At 38.2% G+C, this 25,501-nt stretch overlaps 1 protein-coding gene across 8 annotated transcripts in view; it reads right to left on the reverse strand.

Moving 5' to 3' along the window:
• si:dkey-205h23.2 (CUGBP Elav-like family member 6) overlaps positions 1–25,501 on the reverse strand; it is a 205,927-nt gene that overhangs the window by 55,683 nt on the left and 124,743 nt on the right. For 5 of the 8 annotated variants that reach the window (XR_005130457.1, XM_037539903.1, XM_017706459.2 and 2 more), the window contains exon 4: positions 700–828. Coding sequence is in view for 7 of the 8 variants with exons in the window: in XM_037539903.1 (XP_037395800.1) it covers positions 700–828 (129 nt within the window). In the remaining variant the exon portion in view is untranslated. The remainder of the gene's footprint in view (positions 1–699; positions 829–25,501) is intronic. The other 3 variants (XM_037539902.1, XM_017706375.2, XM_017706546.2) reach the window with 2 other exon arrangements.

Consider the following 25,501-nt stretch of genomic DNA (forward strand, 5'->3'; position numbering starts at 1 on the left):
TTGCCATTGCTTTAAACTGATGACATTTTTACCCATAGAAATCACACTTATCACCCAGGATAACAAACGCGTGTCATCGTTTTATATGAATCTTTTTTTATTATTTCATAATTATTATTTTTTTTAATTTATCATTAAATTTGCGAACTGTACATTTTAAATCGTTTCCATATTTGTGTTTGTGAGCAGAAGAAGGGATATTTTATTATGATTTGAACATAAGGAAAAATCATTGTTCATCTTTGTGAAGAGAAAAAACATGTATTTTTTCATGTCATGATTTATTTATTTTTGGAATTTTCTTAAATCTAAAGCACTGGAAAAAAGGCAGAAATATAGACTCAAAACCTGATTCTGTAGTTACTACATAACCTGGGTGTATATGATTGTAACTAGTAATGTATAACTATGTAATTAGAGATGCAAATGATTATGTAATTACATAACAACGACTTGAGAGTTTCAAAGTGCACACACACCAGCAACACATCACTAAGAGACGGAAAAAGAGAGAAACCTAGTGAGAAACACAGCGGGATGTAGAGAGATAGAAAGACAAAGGAATTAAACCCATACAAAAAGAAAGGGATGTGGTGAGAGAGTGGATAAGAAAAAGAGAGTGAAAGCAAGTGAGAGGTGGGATAAGGGGAAAGAATGATGGAGGTGAAACAGTAGAGAGGGAGGTGTGTAGGTGCTGACCCTTACTGGCCCCATCAGGCCCCCGGAGCACGGTGCACTCCTCAATCTGCCCAAACGCTTCAAACAGCCTGCGTACGTCGTCCTCACTCTGCTGCTTTCCCAGCATCCCTACAAACAGCTTCCGGTCTTCTGAGAGAGAGAGAGAGAGAGAGAGAGAGAGAGAGAGAGAGAGAGAGAGATGGAGAGAGATAGAGAGAGATGGAGAGAAAGAGAGAATATATATATATATATATGTATATATATATGATTATTAGCGATGTCAAAGAAATACAAAAATAATGCCACTATTTTTTAACACTGTTAATCTGTTTATACACTTTTCAGATTGACTCTTCTAACCATCCATAGTTCCACGATGAAGCTCAGTTGCACTCATAATACATGTTGCTAAGGCTCCACCATTGTTGCTCTCTTTAAGGTTCCTCGGATGGCTCTCGTGATTAAACCAAAGTTACTTCCAGATACCTTAAGGTTATTTCCAATATCTTAAACTTGTTTATCACTGAAGAGCACTGAGTTTAAAGCATCATTTAGAGGCACTGCTGAAGCCAGTAATATCAGTAAATCAGCAGACTACACTGGACAGAGCTTGCCATACACAAACCAGCCAAAGAAATAGCAACATGAAAAGCTCTTGTTCCCCTTGAGACAAGATGTAACAAGTATAAAAATTAAAGTCTACAATTGTTGAGAAGTTGGAATCATTGACTTTATGTATGCTATCTATAATGTATTCACTCTGGAAATCACATGATTTCATGTTCACACTCATTGCAATATCTGTGTTTCTAGAATAAAAGTAATATTGTTGAGTTCTTATAAGCAATACATACAGTCTGATGAAACTCATTTTGTCTAATCATATAGCTATAATAAGATGTGTTGACTTTTTAAAGTGAAGAAAAATATGTCTTTAAATACATCTTTAAATGAGTCATGTCCAAGAACTAAATTTAGTACAATAAAGAACTTTTGACTAAATATATTTGGGTAGTTATAACTTTGACAATCATCTAATAGTACATAATAAGATTTGTTTAATATGCTATTTTTAGTTTTTCTGTTGTTTTATTGACAATGAATGACCAAATATAATTTAATACACCCCCTCCGCCCCCTTTTTCTCCCCAATTTAGTCAAATACAATTCAACCCATCAGCTCCCCCAATCACAGGATACGACCAGCTAATTAAATTAATTAAGCTCACTCTTTATCACTGGGTTATTTAAAAAAAGTAAAAATCTTTAGATTTGTGTTCAGACAAGCTTATAAAAAATGGACCAAATAAATGTAAAATCAAGCAAGCACCACTCTTGCTTTAGATCTGAAAACATCCACAGGTGTTTCTGTGCATCCTTCAGTTGTGAGAAGACAACTCGATGCTATAGGTCTGAAAGCATGTGTAGCCATGTCTGAGCAGTTACTGAGGAAAGAAAATACACAAAAAAGAAAATACCTGGATTGTGAGAAACAGAAAATGCAACCAACTTCTAAGACTGAACTTTAAAAGCGTTGAAAAATATTTTTGCAATATTTCCTGGAATCTGTAAATCTACTGAAAATGATAAGCTGTAAGCTGTGGATACACCAAATACTGAAAAATAAAATGTATTTAATTGTTGAGGCTTCTGTGTGATTTTTTGTTAAATGTGTTTTGTGTCTTTTTTCTTGATGCTGAAAAATGGATAACTGTGCAGTAATGGAAATGACTGTTTTTGCTATGCATTAGATAAATGAATGGTGGCCTCTGACTTCAGCACATTACTGTTTGATTTAAACGCTTTGGCAGCACTGTAACATGGTCATGCCAATAAAGCTCCTTTGAGTTGAATTGAACTCGGCTTGAGGGTGGTGGGGGGCACATTTTATTAGATTGTTGTGGCACGAAAGCTCTATAAAAAGGCTTGATACACTGAGGAGTTCAAATGGGGCAAGGAAAAGAAAAATAGAAAGCAGGGGCAGAGTGACAGAGAGAAAAAGTAAGGCTGTGAAAAGGAGAACAAACGCAACTCACACACTTCCTCAATTACTATCAGTGTTCTGCAGAGCTATATGGTTTATACAGATACACACTCACACTCACATACAACAAACACTGACTCAGGCTCATATAACCTCACAGCACAGAGACACTCACATCATGACTTTCTGCTTTTAAGTTATATGTCGCTTTACTCAACTGTTTCTGGAAGATTCTGCAATCTTTGCCACAAGAGCACAAGGAAAATTTTCTACATAAAAAATAAAAGAAAAGATGAGGATAAAAACTCCAGTTCTGAGCTAAATGATTCCTGAAACTAAAGTTCCACAAACTAACTTGCAGAAACATTCCACTATGAATATTAGTGCAAAGCCTTTAATTTGGAACCTAACTGTCAAAAATTGAACAATCAAGAAAAAAAAACATCTCTATGATAATGTTCATTTTTAGCACATCTGTGTTATTTGCCATAATGTGTTAGAACCAAGTTAACACTTATTAAAGATGTTCCATGCATATTATAAATTCCAATATTCCATACATATTAAAACTTTCCTTTTAACCTTCGGCCCAGCTCCTGAAGATCTAACCAATCAGAGAGCTTGATTAACTTTATGCATCAAGATACCACAGGAAAGAATTCTGATCGGACACTTTTGGTTGTTTGTTTCCCAATCAAAACTTACTAATGCAATGCTAGTATTACTAGCCTACTTGTAGAGTTTAAATACAAAAAGCTTGTTCTGCTTTATAAAAATAGACTAAAAATCACATATGCATTTTAAGTTCCCAGAAATCATTAGTCCTGAGTGCTTACCACAATTATGACATGTATTTGTTATTGTCCTGTTCATTAAAAAGGAGAGGTTTATTTACATTAGGCAGAGTCTACGTCAAAGTGCACGCAGGGTTCAAAGACAGGAGAGCATAGATGATCACAACTGTGATCATCACAACAGGCAAACGAACCCAATAGGGTAACCCAAAAAACAAAGTCGTGATAACAGGCAGAATGGTCAAAAACACAAACAGTCCACAAACGGGCAACCAGAAACAACAGGGCAAGACAAAAATTCTAGAGTCTAGATAAACAGGAACCAGGTCAAAACCAAACGGCAGTCCGAAACAACACTCAGCAAGTCCATAGAAGAAATAATACTTCACAAAGTCTCTCTCTAAAGCCCGGGCTTAAAAAAATATTCTGACCAGGTCTTAGTGACTTAGAGCGCTGATAGGTGCGTGACCAATCGTCACCAGTCACATGATCTCCTGCAGGCTCCTTGGTAATGCAGTCCATTCTTGACTCCGATGCTACCGGGGAATCTGATGTCACGTGTTCTCCCAAGAATTCCTGGGAGATGGAGTTAACAACACTGGTAGAGTCCGTCTGAAGCGTGACGTAGATCAACTAAGACTAGGTCAGCTACGAGCAACCAACTGCAGCACAAACCTCTATGAGCTACCTAAATAATCACAAGTTTCCATCTAAAATACACCTGCTTATGTTATGTCTGACACAGTATGACATACATTATATGGACAAAAGGATTGCGGCAACTACAAATTCTACCTACAGGAGCTTTTGTGACATGCCATTCTATATCCATAGGCATTAATATAGAGATAATCCTCCCTTTGCAGCTATGACAACTTCCACTCTTCTTGGAAGGCTTTCTACAAAATTCATCCAGAAAATTATTTTATTATAAAATAATTTATATATTTAGGTCAGACAGTGATGTTGGACGAGAGGGCCTGACGCGCAATCTCTGTTCTAGTTCATACCCAAGGTGTTTGATGGGGTTAAGATCAGGACTCTTGTGCAGGCCAGTCAATTTCTTCCACACCAAACTAACCCAGCCATGCCTTTAAGGGTGTTGCTTTGTGCACTGGGGCTCAGTCATGCTGGAACAGAAAAGGGTCTTCCCCAAACTGTTCCCACAAAGTTGGAAGGATAAAATTGCCCAAAATGTCTTCGTACACTGAAGCATTCAGATTTCCCTTTACTGGAACTAAGGTTCCTAGTTCAAGCCCTAAAAAATAACTCAATAGCATTATCCCCCCTCCACCAAACTCTACAGTTTGCACAGTACAGTCAGGTAGGTAATGTTTTCCTGGCATTCGCCAAACCCAGACTCGTCTATCAAACTGACAGAGAGAGTCCAGTGGCCATTTGCTTTACACCACTCCATCTCATGATTGGTATTATGCTTGGCAATATAAGGCTTAATGCAGCTGCTTTGCCATGGAAATGTACCATGAAGCTCCCGGTACACATTTTTTGTGCTGATGGTGATGCCAGAGGAGATTTGGAAGTCAGCAGACTGTTGGCAGCTATACTGAAACTTTATATAACCACTTGTTGTGGTTCTTAAATGCTTCCACTTTTTAATAATACCACTCACAGTTGACTGTGGAATATCTAGGAGGAAAGAAATTTCGTGAACTTCCTTGTTGTCATGGTGGCGTCCCATCACAGTGCCACACTGGAATTTAGTGAGCTCTTTAGAACGACCCAGTCTTTCACAAATGTTTGTAAAAGCCGACTGCATGGCTAGATTTTATCCCCCTGTGGGAATGGGGCTGAATGAAACACCTGAATTCAATTATTAAGAGGTGTGTCCCAATATCATTGTTCATATAGTTTACTTTTATTTATAAAAATAGATAAACATATGTCCACATAGCTAAAAATAATAGCAGCAATCTTTAAGCCTGGATAATATTAATACTGTTGTCCATTTTCTATACATAGTTTAACTTTAGGTCATACATTGTCAGAAACCACATTTGTGGTTCAATTACCTGTTAGCTACATTAAATTCTTAGCTCCAGTGCAAAAGCAAAAGTGCAAAAACTTTGGACGCTAAATGTTTTGATTGGTCAACTGGAAAAATGGGTAATGAATTTGCTCACTAAACTCATTGAGCAACAATACTTCAAACTAATATTTCAGTTATTAACAGAATGCACACATATGCAAAGGCATTTTTTGAGAGGCTGCACACTCTAAAAAAATGCTTACTTACTAACTAACACTAAGTAAAAGTGCACAAAGCCTTATGAAAATGTTCACTCTGAATGACCCAAATACATACCATTAAGCCACATTTAATCTCTGAAGCTAAACCCTTTTTACTATAATCTGTATTTCCATAGCATGAGACAGATCATTTATCTCCTCTACCTTTCTGCTCTTTTACATTATGCATTGGAGCTCTCGGTGTGCTGTGGAATGAAGTGTATAAAATGTCTACAGATGGAGAGGTGAAGAGAGATACAGCACAGTCTGGCAGGAAAAGAGACAGTCGCTCTACAATGTCAGTCATTTAACCAAGAGAGAGAGAGAGAGAGAGGTAGTGGTGCACCCTTCTCATGCTGTATTGTCTGTTGGTTTCATTGGTGAATTCCCATCACTTTTATGCGATAGTATTGTGTATATCTGCTTCTGCACTGAAATGGAATTGGCTCTCTTTCCGGTCGCAGAGAGTTTATTTTCAAATAAACATCCAATAGCTTTTGTTGAGTAGCCGATTAACAAATAACATGGCTCAGAAATGTCAAACTCAACCACTTTGTTTTCAATAAAACTTTTATACATTGAATGTATCTGCTATCTCTGCAACTAGCATAAATGTTAAAAAAGGTTTCAGTTGGAAAAGAAAGCACAAGTATCTGGAGGGCAGAATTATGAAATCTTTGAAGAATACTGAGTGAGACCCAAACAGCCACAAAGTCCATCCTAAGGGAAATTTCTCAAATGCAAACTGAGATGCTTCTGCACTCAAATGAGAATTTGAAGATTTTATGGTAGTAAATGTTTTAATTTGTGTTTGTGTTCCTCTTAAGACAGCAATGTACTTCAAACAATGAAAGAAAACATTACCACTGATTACGCAGGTATTGTTAAAAGCAACTCTTTCCTTAAAAAGCACATCTCATTACCTTTAGAGGTACAGTGCAGTGACCACTTGACACTATTAGGGTCACTAGTCAGGGGAAAGTCCCAGAACAAACAATATGGTGATTAGTTCTGTTAAGCAGCCAGTGCACACCACACCATATAAATTCAATGTAATGCATTATTTTGGGCAAAAAGATGATGTTTTGCTTTGAAATCTTTTTGTTTGAGGTGTTCTGCTGGCTTTACTCTGCTTTGTAATATTACACTTCATGTAGTGATGGCAGTAAAGTAGTCCAGAATTCAACCCTTACATGTCTAGAGTTGATTTACATTATGTAATTATTTAAATAAACTGCATCATTAATTACATAGTGAGACACATTATTTCATTTACTCTGTATCCATAGGTTTGTGTCTGCATTTCTGACTTTGATTTATTGCAATGTCAAAATCTAAATTATGGTATAAATTTGTTGAAATTGTAACACGCTTTTGTTCTTCAGAACAAAACTTCAGAAATAAGGATCCATAAACAACCACGCATACAATACCGAGCTAAATAAAGGCAAGGTTTCCTCACTGTGAGGTGAGATCTCATGACCTGTTTCACACGTTTAAAGTTCAAATGAGACGTGCATGACTAAACACACACACACCTGCCCACACAAATGGCAAACAGGCATAAGTATAATAAACCTATGACCATGTGAGAAGGCTTATTACAGGAACTGTCTGCTGGCGGGTGTAGGTGTCAGGAATAGAAATGTACAAAGGGGAACTCTATCACTTACATGGGCAACTGGACTATATATATATATATTGACCATATGATACAGCACGTGTAGGTTTAAGCATATGTGTTTCAGTTTTTCACCACCCAGATGTTATTTTACACATGTCAGTGTCACCTAGGATGAAAGTTGTCCACTGCCCAAACATATCCAGACAAGATTGGTTTCATGTTTATAAACTGATTGCTGATGAAAAGCTAGAGGGTGGCCAACACACTGTGCATCACCAGAAGAGCAGTAGTCTCTAATGGTGATCTGCCACCAGGCACTGCAGTACAGCATGGTTACTAATTCAATCCCAGAACCACCCAACTACCTGAGCTGAACAACTGCCCATCCTGTGGGGTCTGATGCTGTTGCTTCTTTTGCCTTGATCGGGTGCCCACTGCCCGCCAGCCTTCTGCACCAGTCTTACCACCATGAAGCTTCCTGCTGAGCAAAGCTATACAAACCTCAGCTGCATGAACTGATACAGCTGCTGTATCTTTGTAGTCATAGACATTGCTACTCCTGCTTTTTCCATACTAATGATAAAATCTCATTCACTGCTGTTATTGTTTGCTATCCACTGTTGACCAGAGGAGGATGGGTTCCCCTTTTGAGTTTTGGTTCCTCTCAATGTTTCTTCCTCTTGCTCTAATGAAGTTTTTTCTTTTTTTTCTTAGCCACCAGCATGCTCATGAGGTCTTGGACCCAGAGTTTTCTGTAAAGCTGCTTTTTGACAATGCCTGTTGTAAAGCGCTATACAAAAAATTTTGGTTTTGACCCATGCCCTGCTCGAGTCCCTGTATCTGTTTCCCATCTACAACAGCACTTTGAAGTTAGATACTGCTCTCTGGTAGTTAAAAGATGATCACATAATTGCTCATGCAATGCTAGTGTGAAAAAAAAGTGACAATCAAAAAGTTTCTGATCTACCTTTTACTCTGGATTCACTGACAGACAGTAATTCTGGGTGGTGTTTTATAGAAATGCCTGTAGATCAATGGCAGATGATAATTCTGTATTGATTGCATTTGACCTAGCTTCACTTGCATTATTTCATCATTACTGCATTATTTCTAGTTTAACTCATATGCCTCAGATGAGTTTGTTTGGTACCCTAGAAAGAAGGCTAACCTTCAGCAGGGGCACTCATGTATGGTATAGTTCACTTGGCACTTGAAATAATGACTAACTGTATGATGACAGGTTTGTAATCGTACTGTACTGCACTGCCTGGTGGAAAAATTATAGATAAATTTACACCAGAAAGACAGACATAAGTGCGTAATAAAGGGACCATAAAGTCATAGAATTACGGCTGAGCTTCTTAGTACCCCAAGCAGCTACCAGCATAGCAAGTGATGTGTGTTGAAGGAACACTCAAATAAATACAAATAGGGTTGCAGGTAATCTAGTATCAGGTACGGTGAGCCAGCAGGAAGGTTGTGGGTTCAAATCCCATGACAGACCTTTTGGTTGTACCCTTGGGCAAGGCACCTAACTCACCTCTGCTTGTGATGCTGTGCTGCCAAATGGGCAGTCAAATGATCTCCCCTGAAGGAGAATAACATTTAACATTAAATGACTTAATGTTGGAGTTAATTAATTTAACATTATTCAACAAATTCATGTAGCTGAATAAAACTATGTCAGTTCTGTTGAATGACATGCAGTTTTTTGTTCATCATCTTGCCCACTGGCTCCAACATCATCTGTTTGAATACTGTTTTACTTGGTTTACTCACTCTCTGTATGTTATCTTCTCCTCAGTCTGAGGGAGTGAAAATATCATCGTTTGATTATGTTCTCTACTGCTAAGCATGTTTCTACAACAGCTGAGTAGTACAGTAACAACTTCACTACAATGAGTGTGTTTACATGTACCTAATCATCTGATAACTGGAGAAAATCAGATTTTGTTAGTAATCTGATCAATGCGTTTACACATGCTTGAGTAGTCAGATGATGGGGAAACACCAAGTCTACCTGAATCAGACAGTAATCGGATTTCTGCTTTGCCACGAGCCAATAAACTCATAGGAGAAGATGTGATGGAAAAGTAATTGTTAAACTTAAACTTCACGCTGCAGCTTTACTTAAAAATATGATTTTCATTTTGTCAAGAACGTAGTTGGTTTCATCATCGCTCCAAAAGTGTTTTGCTGCCATCTCGCACGTGAGCAGACTGAGAAATCCGAAAGAAATCCGAGTAAGAGTACACATGCACTGAGAAAAGTGATTATTGAGCTAAAATCCAGCTTTTTTTTTGGGATCTCTTAGTCAGACTTTTTAGATCGGAGTGTGATGTTTACACGTCCGTTTGAATAATCCGATTATGATCAGATTATTAAGTGCATGTATATGCACTCATTGTGTAAATACTGTATTATGTTACTTATTCTACCTTCATTAGTTAAATATAATCATATTAACCTGAATAACTGAAGGTATCACTGGAAATACTCAGTACAGTACAAATGATTCTTTTTGCTTCAACATTATATTTCAAAAGGAAGAAACAGTGTTTTCAGATTAACTAAGGCAGTTTCTGTTTCTATGCTCTCTCACTCTTTTTCTCTCTCTCTCTCTCTCTCTCTCTCTCTCTCTCTCTGTTTCTGTCCCTCTCTCTCTCTCTCTCATTATCTCTTTCTCTCTGCACTGCTTGTGCCCCCGTGGTGCTCCAGCCTTAAGGGGATGCAGACTCACTCCCCATCGGGGGCCTTTCGAAGACCTAATGTCAGCTTTACAAGGCTAATTAACTAGCCATGAGAACAATGAGAGAACATTTCCAACGTGTTAGCAAAGGCTAAAAAAATAAATCACCCTCAGTGGAAGATGTTGGGAGGGGGTGAGCGAGTGTTCTTCTAAGCTTTTCCTCAGGGAGGGACAGAGAGAAAAATTGAATTTGTAGTCCGCTATCTTTTCATTGCCAGACCTCCTGGTTATAATTCATCTCTCTCTCTCTCTCTCTCTCTCTCTCTCTCTCTCGCATTGTCTTTATCTCTTTTTCTTTCTCTCACATTGTCTCTGTCTCTCTCTATTTCATTCTATCTCTCTTATTCTCTCTCTCCTTATTCCTGTCTCTTTCATTGTCTTCCTCTCTATTTCTCTTTCTCTCTCTCTCTCTCTTTCTGTCTCACTGTCTCTCTCCCTATTTTGTTCCATCTCCCTCATTATCCCTTTCTGTTTGTCACTTGGCTTCTCTTGCTATCATTCTCTTTCTTCTCATTCTCTTCCTCTCTCCCTGTGACTCTCTGGCATTGTCCCTGTCTCTAATTCATTCCATCTCTCATTTTCTCTTCCTGTCTCTCTCTTTTTCTCTTTCTATCTCTCCTTATTTCTTTCTCTCTGTCCCTCTCCATCTCTTGCATTGGCTTTCTCACTATCTCTCTCACAGTTTCTCTCTCTACTGTGTTCCATCTCTCATTGTCCCTTTCTCTCTGTTGCTGTTTTTCTTTGTTCTCTCATTCTCAACCTTCTCTCTTTTTCTCTATCATGCCCTTTCTCATCCCTTCTCTCTCGCATTCTCTTTTGAAATTGTCTCTCTTCTTTTCTTGCATTCTCTACCATTTCCTATCTTTCTTTCTTTATCTCTCTCTTTCATTTGCTCATTCTCCTCTCACTCTTTCTTTCTCTACCTCATTTTGACTCTCCTTTTTCTTTCTCTAGCTCTTTCTCTCTCTCTAATTCTCTCTCTCTCATCCTCTTTCTCTATCTAATTCTGTCATCCCCCTCTTTTTTTGTCACTCATTCTTTCCCTTATTCTCTTTTCTCTCTCTAACTGTCTTTTTCATTCTCTCTCTCTTTCTCTCTCTTTTACTGATTCTTTAACTGTCTCTCTCATCATTCTTTTACCCACTCCCTCTCTCTGCCTCTATGCCTCTATATGGTTCATGTTCTTTACCACAAACACTACATAAACAGTGTAGTTTATTATGCTCTGTAGTCATAGGCACATAGACATACACATACAAATATGGATTTCAATTAATTAGCCCACTTTGTGCCTGTCTCCCAGGCTGATCCTATTTGATTTGTTGAGTTTTTTTTTCCACCTCTCCTTTACCCATCACTGGACTTTAGAGTGCGTTTATGAAGAGGAGTAGATGGCCTCTAAAAGCCTCTCGAAACAAAGCACTGCTTAGCCTTCAGCTCAGCTCAACTCCTCAATACATATTTAAATCGATAGTTACTGAGAGGGGTCACTTGATTTCCTTCCAAAGCATGGTGGGATTCTTCATGCTGTACATGAACTGAAACATGGCTGCTGTTTAATGGCAGTGCACACTAACACTTTGACATTTACTCACTAAGCACACTCATATCCTTTGCATTAAGGGCTGTAGTGTTTGGCTTAGGCTGTATTAACATTATAAGCCTTATTTCTCTGTTTTGGGAAAGATGCTATTATTCTGCCCTGTTGCTTCGTGTTCTTTTTTGTGTTCTAAATCTCAACCTGTCCTAGAAACACTACTCAGTTCATTGAATATAAGTTCATTGAAGACTGCATCTCAGCCTCCTCCTCTTTGCTACTAAAACTATTGAGATGTACAGAAGAATGCCAGCTTAAATGAAAGACCTGAATAAATGAGTGGAGAAATATAAAGAGTGCAGATGCTTCCATGCATACTGCATCATAGTGAAAGCATCCTACCATGCTTTGTGGCATGTATAACAATGCAGAACAGGCCAAGCTGACCTCAACTGTGGAGAAAAAGTTCCAAGAAGGCCACAGATGGCAGGAGCTTGAGTTATAAGGACTGCTCAACTGGCTAGTGTTTCAATACAAACAGTAAATAAAGTGACATCAATAAATGGAAATTGTGGTTGAAAGTACTGATGCCTGTGATGATCATGCTTTAGTGAGATTTTTAGGAAGGATACAGTGCATAAACCCTCATTTACAAAGACAAGTGCACATTTGAGACTTTAGTGGTGCTAAAGTGATATGGTCAGCGGAATCATTGTTCATTGTATTCTTCAAAGGTTGGAGAGTATGTGTGTGCTGTACACCAACACAACAGTACAGGCCTGAATGCTGGACCCCAACAGTGAGGGGTCTGGTATCTCTCACTGTAAAAAATGAGAAATCTGCTCAATTTAAAATGACATATTAACTAATTACATAGCTTTTCTTGAGTTGACTCAACTTGAGGACACCAGAGCTCACACAACCTCTCAGTTGAGTCAAAAATTCTACCAGCTGCTGTTTGTAGGTCTGCATCTCAGTTAGATAAACAAAACTGAATGTGTTTTTCCTCATTTTCCCCACTATCTGGGGCTCTTTCTATCATACAACCCCATTAGGCATATGTTCCTCTCAGGCTTCTGAATATGGACGGTTATGGTATTGCTGGGATTCAAACTCACATTCCATTATCAGAATGTTGCACCACATGAGATGATGTCATGCTTTAAAGTTAAAACAACAAATATTTTCTTCTGTATAGTAAACATTTTTAGACACAGAATGATGTAGACATGATTTGTAGACCTCTGAGTGGTTCAGTGGGCCAAACCATCACCGCAACAGGAAGTTGTGTGCTATATGCTATAATGCTATAGCCACTCAAAAAACAATGCAGAACTAAAAAAATAATAGGACTTTTGATTCAACTAAGAAGTTTGAGTTGTGCAAAGTTACTATATGATTTTGAGTTGAGCTGACCTCTTATTTTTAACAATGCTCTTATGATGTGGGTTATTGGTTGGCATGGTCTGGATTCCCTAGGAGGAAAGAGTCACTCCAAATCAATTTTCCTTTGATAAAACTTTTCCATCCTCCACCTCTACGGGGACAATGGCACAGGAGTTCACTGAATGGCCTGATGAGTATGAAAATGATATAAATCATATACTATGATCTTTGCAGTCATCAGATCTCAACCAAGTTGAACACCTATGGGAGATTTTGGACTAACTTGACTCTCCACCAACACCATAGAAACACCAACTGAGGGAACGTCTTTGGAAGATTTTGGGCTTCATCCCTCAGTAGAGTTCCAGACACTTATAGAATCTATGTCAAGGCACACTGTGGCTGTTCTGGCAGCTCGTGGTGGCTCAACACCTTACTAAGACACTTTATGTTGTATCACCCAGCTATATCTTCATCAGCATGTGCAAGCTCTGTCTCTGTCCATAACAGGGCAGAGCTGAACACCAGAGCTAGGAAATGCCAGAGCTAGTGCCAAGTAACAAGACTATCAGCATCAAGCTTTCTGATGTGCCACATTCATGCACACACATATACACTGCCTTTGAAATACACCCACAGGCCTCTCAACAGGAGCCTTTTATCGTCAGAGGCAGCTGTCTGCTTTTTTTTTCTCCTCCACGATAGCTCACTTTCTCCATGAATTGGAAAACCAGAATCATTCTTCGCTTGCTTGCAGTTGCTGGAAAAACATGGCAGTCATTAAAAAAACATGTTAACCACTCAATACTTTTGCCTGGAACTAATTGTTTGGAGGGCTGACATATTTGCAAACAAAAGACGGAAAGAGAACTTAGTCTAAGTAGGTTTCCCCAACAACTCAATCCCCTTTCCCTTTGAGATCCAAGGAAGGAGGGAGGGGGAAAAAGGCATTGGTGATGGAATGCTGCACAAGCACACAGCCTACAAGAAAAAGTAGCACTTTATTCCATTGAGAGACGCATCAATCTTGACAGCATATGGCGTCTGTGCGAAATCCATTAATTTTTAATATAGCGAGCTGAAATGAAAAGGCTTCCTGAGACAAGCAATTGTCAGTTGTCACTAGTGTTTTGATAACTCTTTTGATCCTCCTTTTTGTTATTTGCATTTGTAGAATGAGGGCCGTCCACTTGCCTGGACATGGCAGCAGACTGACAGTCACTCATTTTCCAGACAATTTCCCCTGCTTTAGGTGGAGAGGGGAAGAGAGGAGGAGAGAGAGCGAGACAGAGACAGAAAGAGAGATGTGAAAGAAATTGTTCATGAGCAGTGAATTTTCGACAACCTGTTTGAATTTTAAGTTTGATGTAGTTTATAAACATTTTAACAAAAAATTGTTGCAAATACCATTCACTCCCCTCTCCATACAGGCCATATATGAAAATGATATAGCAAAAACAACCTGCAACCCATATATCATCACTGTCCAAAGAAAAACAAGTATCTCCAAAATAGTAACTTTACAGGAGAGACCAAAAAGACTTACTTTTCAATGTGAGTTAATGCATGTGAGTTTATTCCAAGCGCTTTCTATCTTATTTGTTATAGCATAATGATGCAGAGCCATGTTTAGCAAGAATGTTAGGATGATTGTTTGACGTTTACTCATGTGTAACCCAATCAGCATAGGCACAAAGGTTCTACTGCACTACTCCTTTATGATGTTGACTAGTTTTGTGTAGCAGTTCACTCTTCTATAAATATGTGTTATCATACATAAGTAAACAAACACTTTAATACCTAAAAATCAAAGAAAAGAAGAATATTAGACATCTGTTCAAATAAACTGGTCCTAACCAGGAAAGTTGCTTTCTGGTTTCATAAAATTGCTTAAATGAACAATCTAAATTCTCTATTTTTAATAGTGTTATGCAAAAATTCTGGGAGCCTAAAATAGTGACTAATCTCAGACAGCAATTTTCATCAGTATATTCAGCTGAAACTCCATTTCCCACAAATTAATATGTTAATTTCTGAGGTTTAATAGGTGACATCTTTTCAAATTGGTTCATATTTTGCATGCGCATATCATGCCTCATTTAATGATCTAATATTACATTATTTGTTATTAACAGCAACATTATCGCCTATCTTGGGATGAAGTTTATGCTGCTTATTATTAGGCTGCACATTTTTTTTATAGAAAAAAAAAGTCTGTTGAGCAAAAAAAATGTAATCGCTTCCTTTTCCCAAGTCAAATATGGGCCTATGAACTTTTGTCCATTCCAAAATGAGCCGACATTGCTTAGTGCAATATCCCTCTCCTACAAGGCAATCTAAATTAATTCCGAGCAAACGGTAAGTTATTGCTTTTATGAGCCCGAGATTGAAAACTGCTTGAAGGGGAGTGTAAAAAGCGGCATTCGCAGACTCTCTGGCTTTAACTTTGTCTGGGATTCGGTTGAAGGGCTTCATTTGCATGATGATTGGTGAAGATCTCTCCCTGGCTAAGAGTTGCACATGGGTGGTGAATCCCACGTGGCAGCCAAGCCTGTTTCTACCCAGCAGCCTTCAGAGCGTCCACCTGCTGAGGAGAGGGAGACTGAGAGACTCAGTACAGCTTGAGCTGCTGTCAGCTTCACACTCTGTCTAAGTGAAGGAAAGTTTATTCAAAAGGTGAAAAAGGCCACAAATGGACAAACATATCTCCTTAGAAGAGGAGCCAGGCGAGCTCCTAAAATGAAAGGTTTCACACTGGGAATTTGACTGTGAACTGTAGAAACTTCCAGTCAGTCTATTAAAGCATTAAGTTCTATGGTGATGGGATATGTTTTCTGGACATAAGTCTTTAAAGAAATGTTACTGTGGGGTTCCTTTATATCCTGTGTTTTACATTTTTACCGTCAGCACTAGTGGTCACCAGCCATCCTCCTGAAGACCTTCTTTCCTTCAGAGTTTAGTTCCAACTTGCATCAAATACACATACCCAACAGCAATACATCTGATCCAGCTCTGATCCAGATCTAGACTCTACAAGAAGATAGATCTCCAGGAGCAGGGTTGGTGACCACTGATCTACTGAGAGCTTGAGAATTCATTTTTTCTCCAAATTTTGGGGTACTCTTTCTGTTTATTTGCTGTTTTTAACATATTGGGGGAAAAAAAAAACAACTTAAAATATAAAATGTGCAATTTTGCAATAGTCATATTTTATACTTCATTAAAAATTTTACTTTTGTTAAATTCAGCAAATAAACAGTAACTGTACATTAAAATGAGCAGAAGTGTGTTCCCTGTAGATAATGTGTTCTTATTCCTTTATAAAATCAACAAAGCATTTTTTTAACATGTACATATGGGGCGCTCAGACTTTTTGATTATGCCTGTTTATGTATTACATTATGAAGAGGGGTGTGTACTCTACCACAAGACAAAGGATCTACATGTGAAAACTTCCACTGCTCACAAATAGAAATCCATGAATTACAAGTTAATTGTATTTTCACTTACGCTGACCATTTACCTAGCCAGCTGTTGTTAATGAATGCAGTCCTTAGCACGGTCATTAATTATCTCAATATTGTCACATCAAATAAAACCAGAATGAGACTTTTTTTCTGTTGTATTGCACTTTTTAACATTTAGCATTATATATTTGAGGCCAATACTTACCAGCTAGACTAGAGCTTTAGAGAATAGAAATAAATGCTTTCTCACATGCCTCCATGCCAAACAAGAAACATGAAAAGTCTTTTCCTACAAGTCATATTGGCGTATTTACCAACGTCAGTTTACATGCAATTAATATTTGTATGGTACATTTTATAGTAGGCAAGTACTGCCAAATTCTATACAAAGGCAGATACACACAGCCCATAAAAAGTACTGAAGTACTGACACAGTAGATTTGGACGGGACTAATGTTACAGAGAAACTCATCTCCTCATTTAAAACTAATCCCAGCTGAGCAGTATGTTAGTCTGACATCCAAGCCTTATGTAGAATGCTTTTTCCTCTCTTTGAATTTTACATCTTATGATACAGCATAGGAATAACTTTTTTGGCATATGAAATTTCACATAATAATTGGCCTTTGCTTAAATGCTTGTGTTTGACTTTATCTCTCCAGAGCAATAACAGCCTCACTAATCCAAATATGATTTAAGTCCAAATTGTGAGTGAGGAAGGACTCTAATTACTCTTTCGAGTGAAGCTAAAAATATGACAGAGATGTTTACTTTTTAAAATGATTTTTCTGTCCTTTTGCAGGTACGTTTTGCATTTGCATGCTTGCCTACAAAGCCAAAAATGGACCAGCCCCTACCTACTTGATGGCAATGGTGAAATCTCGAACTGTACCACGAGCCCTTCGACCTTTGAGTACAGCTCGGCTTGACCCGCCATCCTTCAAGGCGCGTGGAAGACAAGTGTCGAGAATGTTCTCTGTACTGGCACCCAAGTGCTGGAATGAACTCCAACTGGCTGTCCGAACAGTAGAGTCTCTTGCTGTCTTCAAACACAGACTGAAGACACATCTCTTTACACAGCACTTAAATGAGCATTGAATTAAGTATTGATTGCAATATATTAAGTGATACTTTTTTAATCCCACAAACAGGGAAATTCCACCTCCGCATTTAACCCATCCATGAAGTGAAACACGACATACACACTAGTGAATACACACACACACTAGGGGACAGTGAGCACACTTGCCCAGAGCGGTGGGCAGCCCTATCCATGGCATCCGGGGAGCAATTGGGGTTTAGGTGTTTTGCTCAAGGACACCTCAGTCATGTGCTGTCAGCACTGGGGATTGAACCGGCAACTATCCGGTCACAGGGCCAGATCCCTAACCTCCACTCCACAACTGCCCCACTATTGTGCTGCACTTATATATTATATTTTATTGTATTGCACTGTGTATTGTAGTTTACTTTATTGTATTGTATGGCACAGATTTCTGTGTTCAACTCTGTTCCTTTTTGTTTCTACCAGTATCTGAGCTCAGGACTGTCTTTCTCTCTGACCTATTGGTAACTAGCAATGATACTTTCTCTAGATAGACAAAGCACTTCTTGCAAGTCACTCTGGATAAAAGTGTCTGCTAAATGCTGTAAATGTAAGCAAGGCCACTGTGGTTTTGTATGCTGATATTTTAGTGCCCCATGTGTTATTCAGACCAGCAGCTCAACAACTAGCAATCACTAGGTTTAACACTTCAGGTTTCTTTCATTAACCCCTTAAAACATTAAAAAATCTTTTAGAAAGCTTCCCAGAACAGATGAAGTTGTAACGTCATAAAAGCTCCTATATGTGTAATGTGTAGGTGCAAGTACTTTTGGCCATGTAGTGTATATTAACGTACATTTACTTTCATAGTAGCTGTAATATTTTGCACATATCTTTTCTTTGTTATAATAATCTACTAAAGTGTTATAGTTTTTTTAAGCTTTTCACATGAAAAAACTGTATGAAAGAGTTTTGAAGATTTAGGGATAATAAATATTGGGCATGTTCAGAGCTTCATTAATATATAATAAGTTTCCAACACATTAAGTAGTGTTGGATCCAGCAGGTCAGTGAAGCGGGAGGTCCCAGAACAAAAAACAAATAAACAAAACAAAAAAAAGAGCATTAGACATGCCTCAGTGTGAGCTTTTTCTGATGTTAACAAGGCTCTTAATTCTCACTGAATGCATTTGCGAGTGATAAAAGGCCCGGTGATGTTTTTAATGGGTACTTTTCAAAATTTTGTTGTTTCGTCGTTTTTCATATCGAGTTGTATGTAGAAACTTTATTATGATTTTTCAAAGTATTTCTCTACACGTTGTCACATGAATGCACTTAATACCTGAACAAGGTGTTAGATCCACTAAAACATGTGCTCAGAGGTTCAGGATACAGGCACAAATTAAGCCCTGGACCTGTTTTAATGGGGAACGGCCATACATTACTGTGAATAAATACACAAAGAAAATAGTTACATAGAAGACTGTGCTCAGTTCCCTGCTTAGGCAAGCAGACCACAAGCCTTGGGAAATGCTGTTTGCCTACTTCTGCAACATACTTAACTCGTAAGTCATGCCAGATAAGAGCATCTTCCAAATGCTATAAATGTGAAATGTACACAAAAATTTAAATGTGATATGTTTTAATTCTTACTGCTTGTTATTCAGTTATGTAATATGAATCATTCAGTAACTACAATGTAGTTAACATGTGAATTATGTAGTTATGATAGTGAGGCATTAGATTTGGGCCCAGACACAGGCCCTTTAAGATTTGTTTAAGATAGATAGATAGATAGATAGATAGATAGATAGATAGATAGATAGATAGATAGATAGATAGATAGATAGATAGATAGATCACTGCAGTGTCGATTATTACAGCAGCACAATGTACAGTAAAAAGCAAAACAAGAGCAAAAGTATTGTATGATATTATACAGATGCATAAATAGAAGTAAAGATATATAATAAAACATACTAAAATAACCATAAAGTATAATGTGCAGTATGAGAATAAGTAAAATTGCATAGATATTATGCAGGTGACAATGTCATATCCAATGAATGAACTAAGTGAATATATACCGTAACCTATAACGTATGTTAAGAGTTGTGCAATACGCATGGCTGTATAAACAAGTGGCAGTGCAATAAGCAATATTTACAGATGTACAAACAAATGAGGCATTAAATCCAAGTACTATGCTATAACTGTAAAATTACACATATGGAAAATTAAAACAATGAACACAACAGAACACAGAAGTTCAGTTGAGAGAAAATGGCAGAAACTCCACTCTCTTCCCAACAAAATGGCCCCCCACCATACAAGAAGTGCCGCTCTGTGATGTGAGACTTGCCTCATAGATTGTGTTTAGATAATGGCCATCTCCAATCATAGATAATGGAGAGTCATCTTTTCTTCCAGAGACACAGGGGAGGACAAGGTCAGCAGAGAGGGAGAAAGAGAGAGAGAGAGAGGAGAAAGCGAGCAAGAAAGAGAGAGAGATTGGGGAGAGGATAGGCGAATTTGAAAGTTGAGGTGTAGACGGGGAGAATGCACTGGAGACTAAAATGTCAGCTAGAGGACAGGAGGCTGATTTACTATCCAGATTCACTCCAGTGCCTCACTGCTAAAGGCCCACTCCACTCGTCCATCGGAGTTTTAAAGCTGATTAATGATGTCGAAGAGATCTGTGCTGCAGCATAACAATCCTTGCTGGAAAGCTCACCATTTAGTGATGATACCAGTATTTTGGGCACTAAACTAAAAGTTTTAAACACATTCAAACTTTTTTTCCTCATTCTGTATCACATATTTATGCAATGATGAGTCAAACAAGGAGATGGAGTGCTGTAGGTATTTTTGCATAATTGTACACTGACAAAAACATCGTCATTCCTTTATTTAATGATATCTGATGAACTAGATTCCTGTGAAGAAGAAACACATGCTGGTCGAGTGAGCCATTACAAGAACTGTGTTTCATAATCACTATGGTCTAGTTTTAAGGAGTGCTATGTTGAGTTGCTAGCAAGACTAACCTAGTTATTACACTGTGATGTATCTAAAATGTGTAGTGTACACCTACATAAAAATTGTAATACCTAATGTTGTAATTCTCACATCTGGTCTTAGACTTGAGACCTTAAGTTAGTCTTGTTTCTGTCTCAGGGTGAAGTGATCTCTGTCTGAGCTGACTGGAAATCATTTTTTAACATCAACAAAACCATCAAATAGAAGAAAACAGTCATTTTTAAATTTCAACTACATGTTTAAACAAAGCTTGTTCGTTGTCCATTCCACTATGAATGTTATTATTAATAATAAAATTGGGTGTATGTTCTTTGCTTTCTGTTCAGCTGACTTTCAGCAGTGACTTAATAAGCTACAGAGGGGAAAGCACAAACAATAATGTCACCATCATTTATTTCCAAAAACTACAATGCAAAGTTGGATTGAGACTATTATATGATAATTATTAATAATATTTTTAGGCTACATTTTATTCACTGTTAATAATGTTTTACAAAACACATTCGAGAATGTCTCTATTTTATGGGTAGAATATTCTAATGGCCTTGACTACAACACTAATAATACCAATAATAATAAATATCAACACTAGCATTTAAACATTGAGAATCACTGTTCAAAAGCTTGGAAGGACTTTTCAATATCATAAAGCTAATTTTGTTGCAAATACATGCATAAACCATAAATGCATGCTAGAAAAATTAGCATAGACCTGTATGGCTGATCACCAGCAAAACCAGTATAACAGCTGGTACGCCAGTCAACCATAGTGTTTTGTGGTGGGTGGTGTGTGTAGGTATTAGGCTGTTAGCAGTTCACCACAGCAGCAGCCACTGTTTTGTAGGGTTTTCTTTAGAATTTTCTGGTTCTGATTTAGCAGCACAGCAGAACCTGGTCTCACAAGTTTGCACCAGCATGGAACAGCATGGTACAGCCCTGAGAACCAATTGACTCTACAAAGAAAAATAGCCGTCTGATTCCATAATAACAGAAAAAGAAAGCTGTATAGCATTTAGAACGCATTTGCAACAAAATTAATATCCAGAATGCATCATATTCTACAATGTTTTACTGCTGTAATAGAGAATGAAAGAGAATTTTTGCTGAGCTGCACTAAAGAGGTAATCAAGATTCTGGTGACAAAATGCTGCTTGCTTGACTCAAAAATAAAATTAAAAACTTGAGATTCTAATGAGGCATAGCTTGGCAATGGCAAACTCTTTTTTTATGTGCAAACCTTCCTAGCAGTACCACACTGTAATGCTCAAATGAACTGTATTTGTAGAATATTATAGGTTTTGCTTTCAAGTCATCAGCCAGCTTGATTAGAAGTAAAGAATGTTTTTTTTTTATTATTTCCATTCAGAATTGAGTTTTGACACTAATTCAATACTTTTATTTCTTGCATCAAAATTTCAGCAGTAGTGACCCAAAAAATGTATCACTGTGCATTTTAAAGTGTGCATATGCCAGTCATAGAGGTTTGCCTGTGGGTACATGGTATATACCTGCATATCACTGAGATGACACCCCTGCTCTTCCTCTTTACTACCTTACTTGAAAATGCAACTCTACCTGCTTTTGTCCTTATCTCCCCTGCTCCTGCAGCCTGTCTTTTCCCCAATTCTTCGCTCCACTTCCACACCTCTTTTAAACCTTACCAATCTCTTCCTTCATCTCTGTCTCTCTTGGCCGCCGGGTAGGCAAGATAGCAGCACTTTGCTAGCTGGTATGGGCTGAGGCCAATTGGCTCACTTTAATGGTTTAAATGCACATTGTTAAGACCCTGTCCACACTGTGGGTGAATGGTTGTTTTTTTTTTTTGTTTTTTTTTTTTTATTGCATTTCTTATATCAGTGAATTGGAATCAGTGCATTCTGATAAAAGGAGGGAGAGAGAATACAGGGGATGGCCAGACCTTGTCAAAATAGAATCTGATAAAAATCATTCCTAGGAGAATAAAATAAAGAAAAGGACAATGATGTTATAAAGGACATCATGGAATCTTTATCACTGATCAAGTCATTTTGCTTCTTTTAAGCACATTTGGTTAGCTTGCTTCAATTAGAGTGTACTCCTTCATTTAACATCCTCCAAGATTTCCTTGAAAAAAGTTTTGTTCTGAAGTTTTAGTATCTCTTTCTCATAAATGATATCTGAGATATTCCTTGGCAAAATAAGTCTGTCTATTGCATAAAGTGAGAATATGATAAATGGTTTCCAAACCTGGTCCTGGAGAAGTCCTATCCTGCACATGGACGTGTTCCCTGCTTTAAAACTCCCACTTCATCTCAGGAATTATCTGACTAGTTAGATGAAGTATAGGGAAAATACCAGCATACACAGGGCTAGGATTTTGTTAAGCCCTATTGAGACTGGATTTCTTTTACCTGGGCAGGTACTGTAATTTAAGTGATTACCAACAGGATCAATGATTTTAATTCCATATGAATCGGCAACGTGTTTAAGTAACATAGGTTATTTGAACTCTGTCTTATGATATCGTAATAAAACCTGCTAATATACACTCCATGTGGGGTATTGTTATTGTTATTGAATGTGCCCTTTAGTGTAATGATGTGAATACCTGGGCAATGATGTTTCAATCAAGGCTATATGTGGTAATTGCAAGAAATCCATTTAAATTAGGTTACAGAGCCTAGTAAAAACGAATCTAGTTGTAAAGCCAATCCAAATAGTGCTTTAGATGCTACATTAATACTGGAAATTATGTTTACAGGATTATGCTGTCTTAAGCCAGAATTATTCCTAGACCTCATATCTCAACCAGCTCATCATCCTGACACATACTGTGCCTCCTCAGAGAGGGGCCATCTCTCTGGGGCAGAGACTGCGCGAGATGAGGGGGTGTCTGTTGGAGTGGCAGTACGGAGTCCACTAATGGGCCCTAATGCCTTCAGAGGCACACAATAGAGACCCCTCTGTGGCCATCCATGATGGATAATTGCTGATGTCTGTGTGATGAATGAGGCTCTGTTCCTGGGGGTGCTGAAGTGACTGAGTAAAGCATGTTACCTCCATGTTCTGTCTGTGGGAACGTAAAAGTAGCTATGCTCTTGGGGTTGCCAAACCTCAAGGATCAGTTTTGAGAGGCAAGAAATTGTTTGAGGCCTCAGAAAATGATATGAATGCCATCTTGCAGTGATTTTAATAGACGGCAGCTTATTTGTACTGTTGTAATTTTAAAAATAAGACAGATGGAAACTACCCCTTGTTGTAGAGTCATGCACTTAGCTGCAATAAACCTCCTTGCTACCACATACAGTAACTTTGTGTCCCTGTTACTTTGTTGCAAAGCTGTTATTACACCTTTGAGAAGTCTATGTTAAGATGTAATTAAATTGCTAACTTTTTGTAGCATTGTAGGTTCCCTCTGTTGGGCTCAGAGCTTCAAAAACCTACATAAAAGAATTTCCAGTCAGATTAGTTATATAAACCATACACCTAAAAGACAAGGGTCAGTAAAGAAATGGCTCTAAAAAGAAAGGGCCATGAACACTCAAAGAACCCCTTGCAGGGTGAATTTTAGATGACAATGATGGTTTGTGTTGTATATTATCAAAATATATTAAAATATGTATATTTTTGCATGTTATACAAGATACAAAGAAGGTGTTTCTTCAAAATATGAATGCTGAGAGATTGTAAGAGCAACTAGCTCTGACAGTGAAGGGTATCTAAAAGAGGTCTGTGCTCACTTCAGTGCCAAACTGTGTATTTGATATCAGAATGCATTGATAGACTATCTAGACATGCCTTTACACAATGCACTGAGATGTGAGTGCTAACAGACCTGCAAATCTCTCTGTCTTTTCTGAGCTGCCGTCTTCCTGTCCTATAAATTGAGTTATAAATCTGCAGTCATTCTCAGCTGGAGAAGTTCTTCACTTGCCTGCTCTGTCCACTCAAGTCCAGCCACCATTACAACTCAACGTCACTGTTCAGTCTGCCCAGAATCCACTATTTCATTCAGCTTAGCTAGCGTTCTCTCTCTCTCTCTCTCTCTCTCTCTCTCTCTCTCTCTCTCTCTCTCTCTCTCTCTCTCTCTCTCTCTCTCTCTCTCTCTCTCTCTCTCTCTCTCTCTCTCTCTCTCTCTCTCTCTCTCTCTCTCTCTCTCTCTCTCTCTCTCTCTCTCACACACACACACACACACACACACACACACACTATAGAGACTGTCTGACACTCCTCAGGCACCAGAGCCCTGTGTATTTCATTTGTCTGTCTCTGCTCTATTTCTCCTCCATCTCACAGACAGAAAGAGAAAGAGAATGGTAATTGATATTGGCCTCATCAATCCTCTCTCTTTTACACACCATGTCTAATTTATCTGGCTGAGAAAGCTGATTGGCTCAGGCCCAGGCCATGTCACTGCCTGGCCTGTTTTTGGATGGTGGTTAATTAAAGTGGCCATCTGACAGCACTCTGATGTGAATGGGATTAGAGTGACAGAACAAACCGTCTGATTCACACACAACCCTGTAAATCACAAACTCCACACTCAGACCACATCCATGCCAACAGTGTGTCTAACAACACAAACTTCTCTCTGGCATCAAGTGTAGACCATTTATTGACAATCAGCCAATCATTCAAAACACACAGCACCTGAGGAAACAAAGAAGAAGAAGAAGAAGAAGAAGAAGAAGAAGAAGAAGAAGAAGAAGAAGAAGAAGAAGAAGAAAGCAATCTTAATGCCCATAACAGACAGCAAGATTCAGGATAAGAGAAGCCTTACTTCCCTCAACAAAACAAAATCATAATAATTATAATCTTACTAGCCAGCCAGATACAGCTTTTATGACGGCAGCAGATTGAATAGTTTATTCAGTGGTCATTGCAGTTGATTTTCAGTCTGAATCTCAGAGTGCTGAGTGCCTGTTTTTAGGAAACTAACACACTGCCACCAACTCAAATGCTGATTTCCTGG

The sequence above is a fragment of the Pygocentrus nattereri genome, chromosome 7 (genome assembly GCF_015220715.1).
Source record: "Pygocentrus nattereri isolate fPygNat1 chromosome 7, fPygNat1.pri, whole genome shotgun sequence".
In the NCBI taxonomy this organism is placed as follows: domain Eukaryota; kingdom Metazoa; phylum Chordata; class Actinopteri; order Characiformes; family Serrasalmidae; genus Pygocentrus; species Pygocentrus nattereri.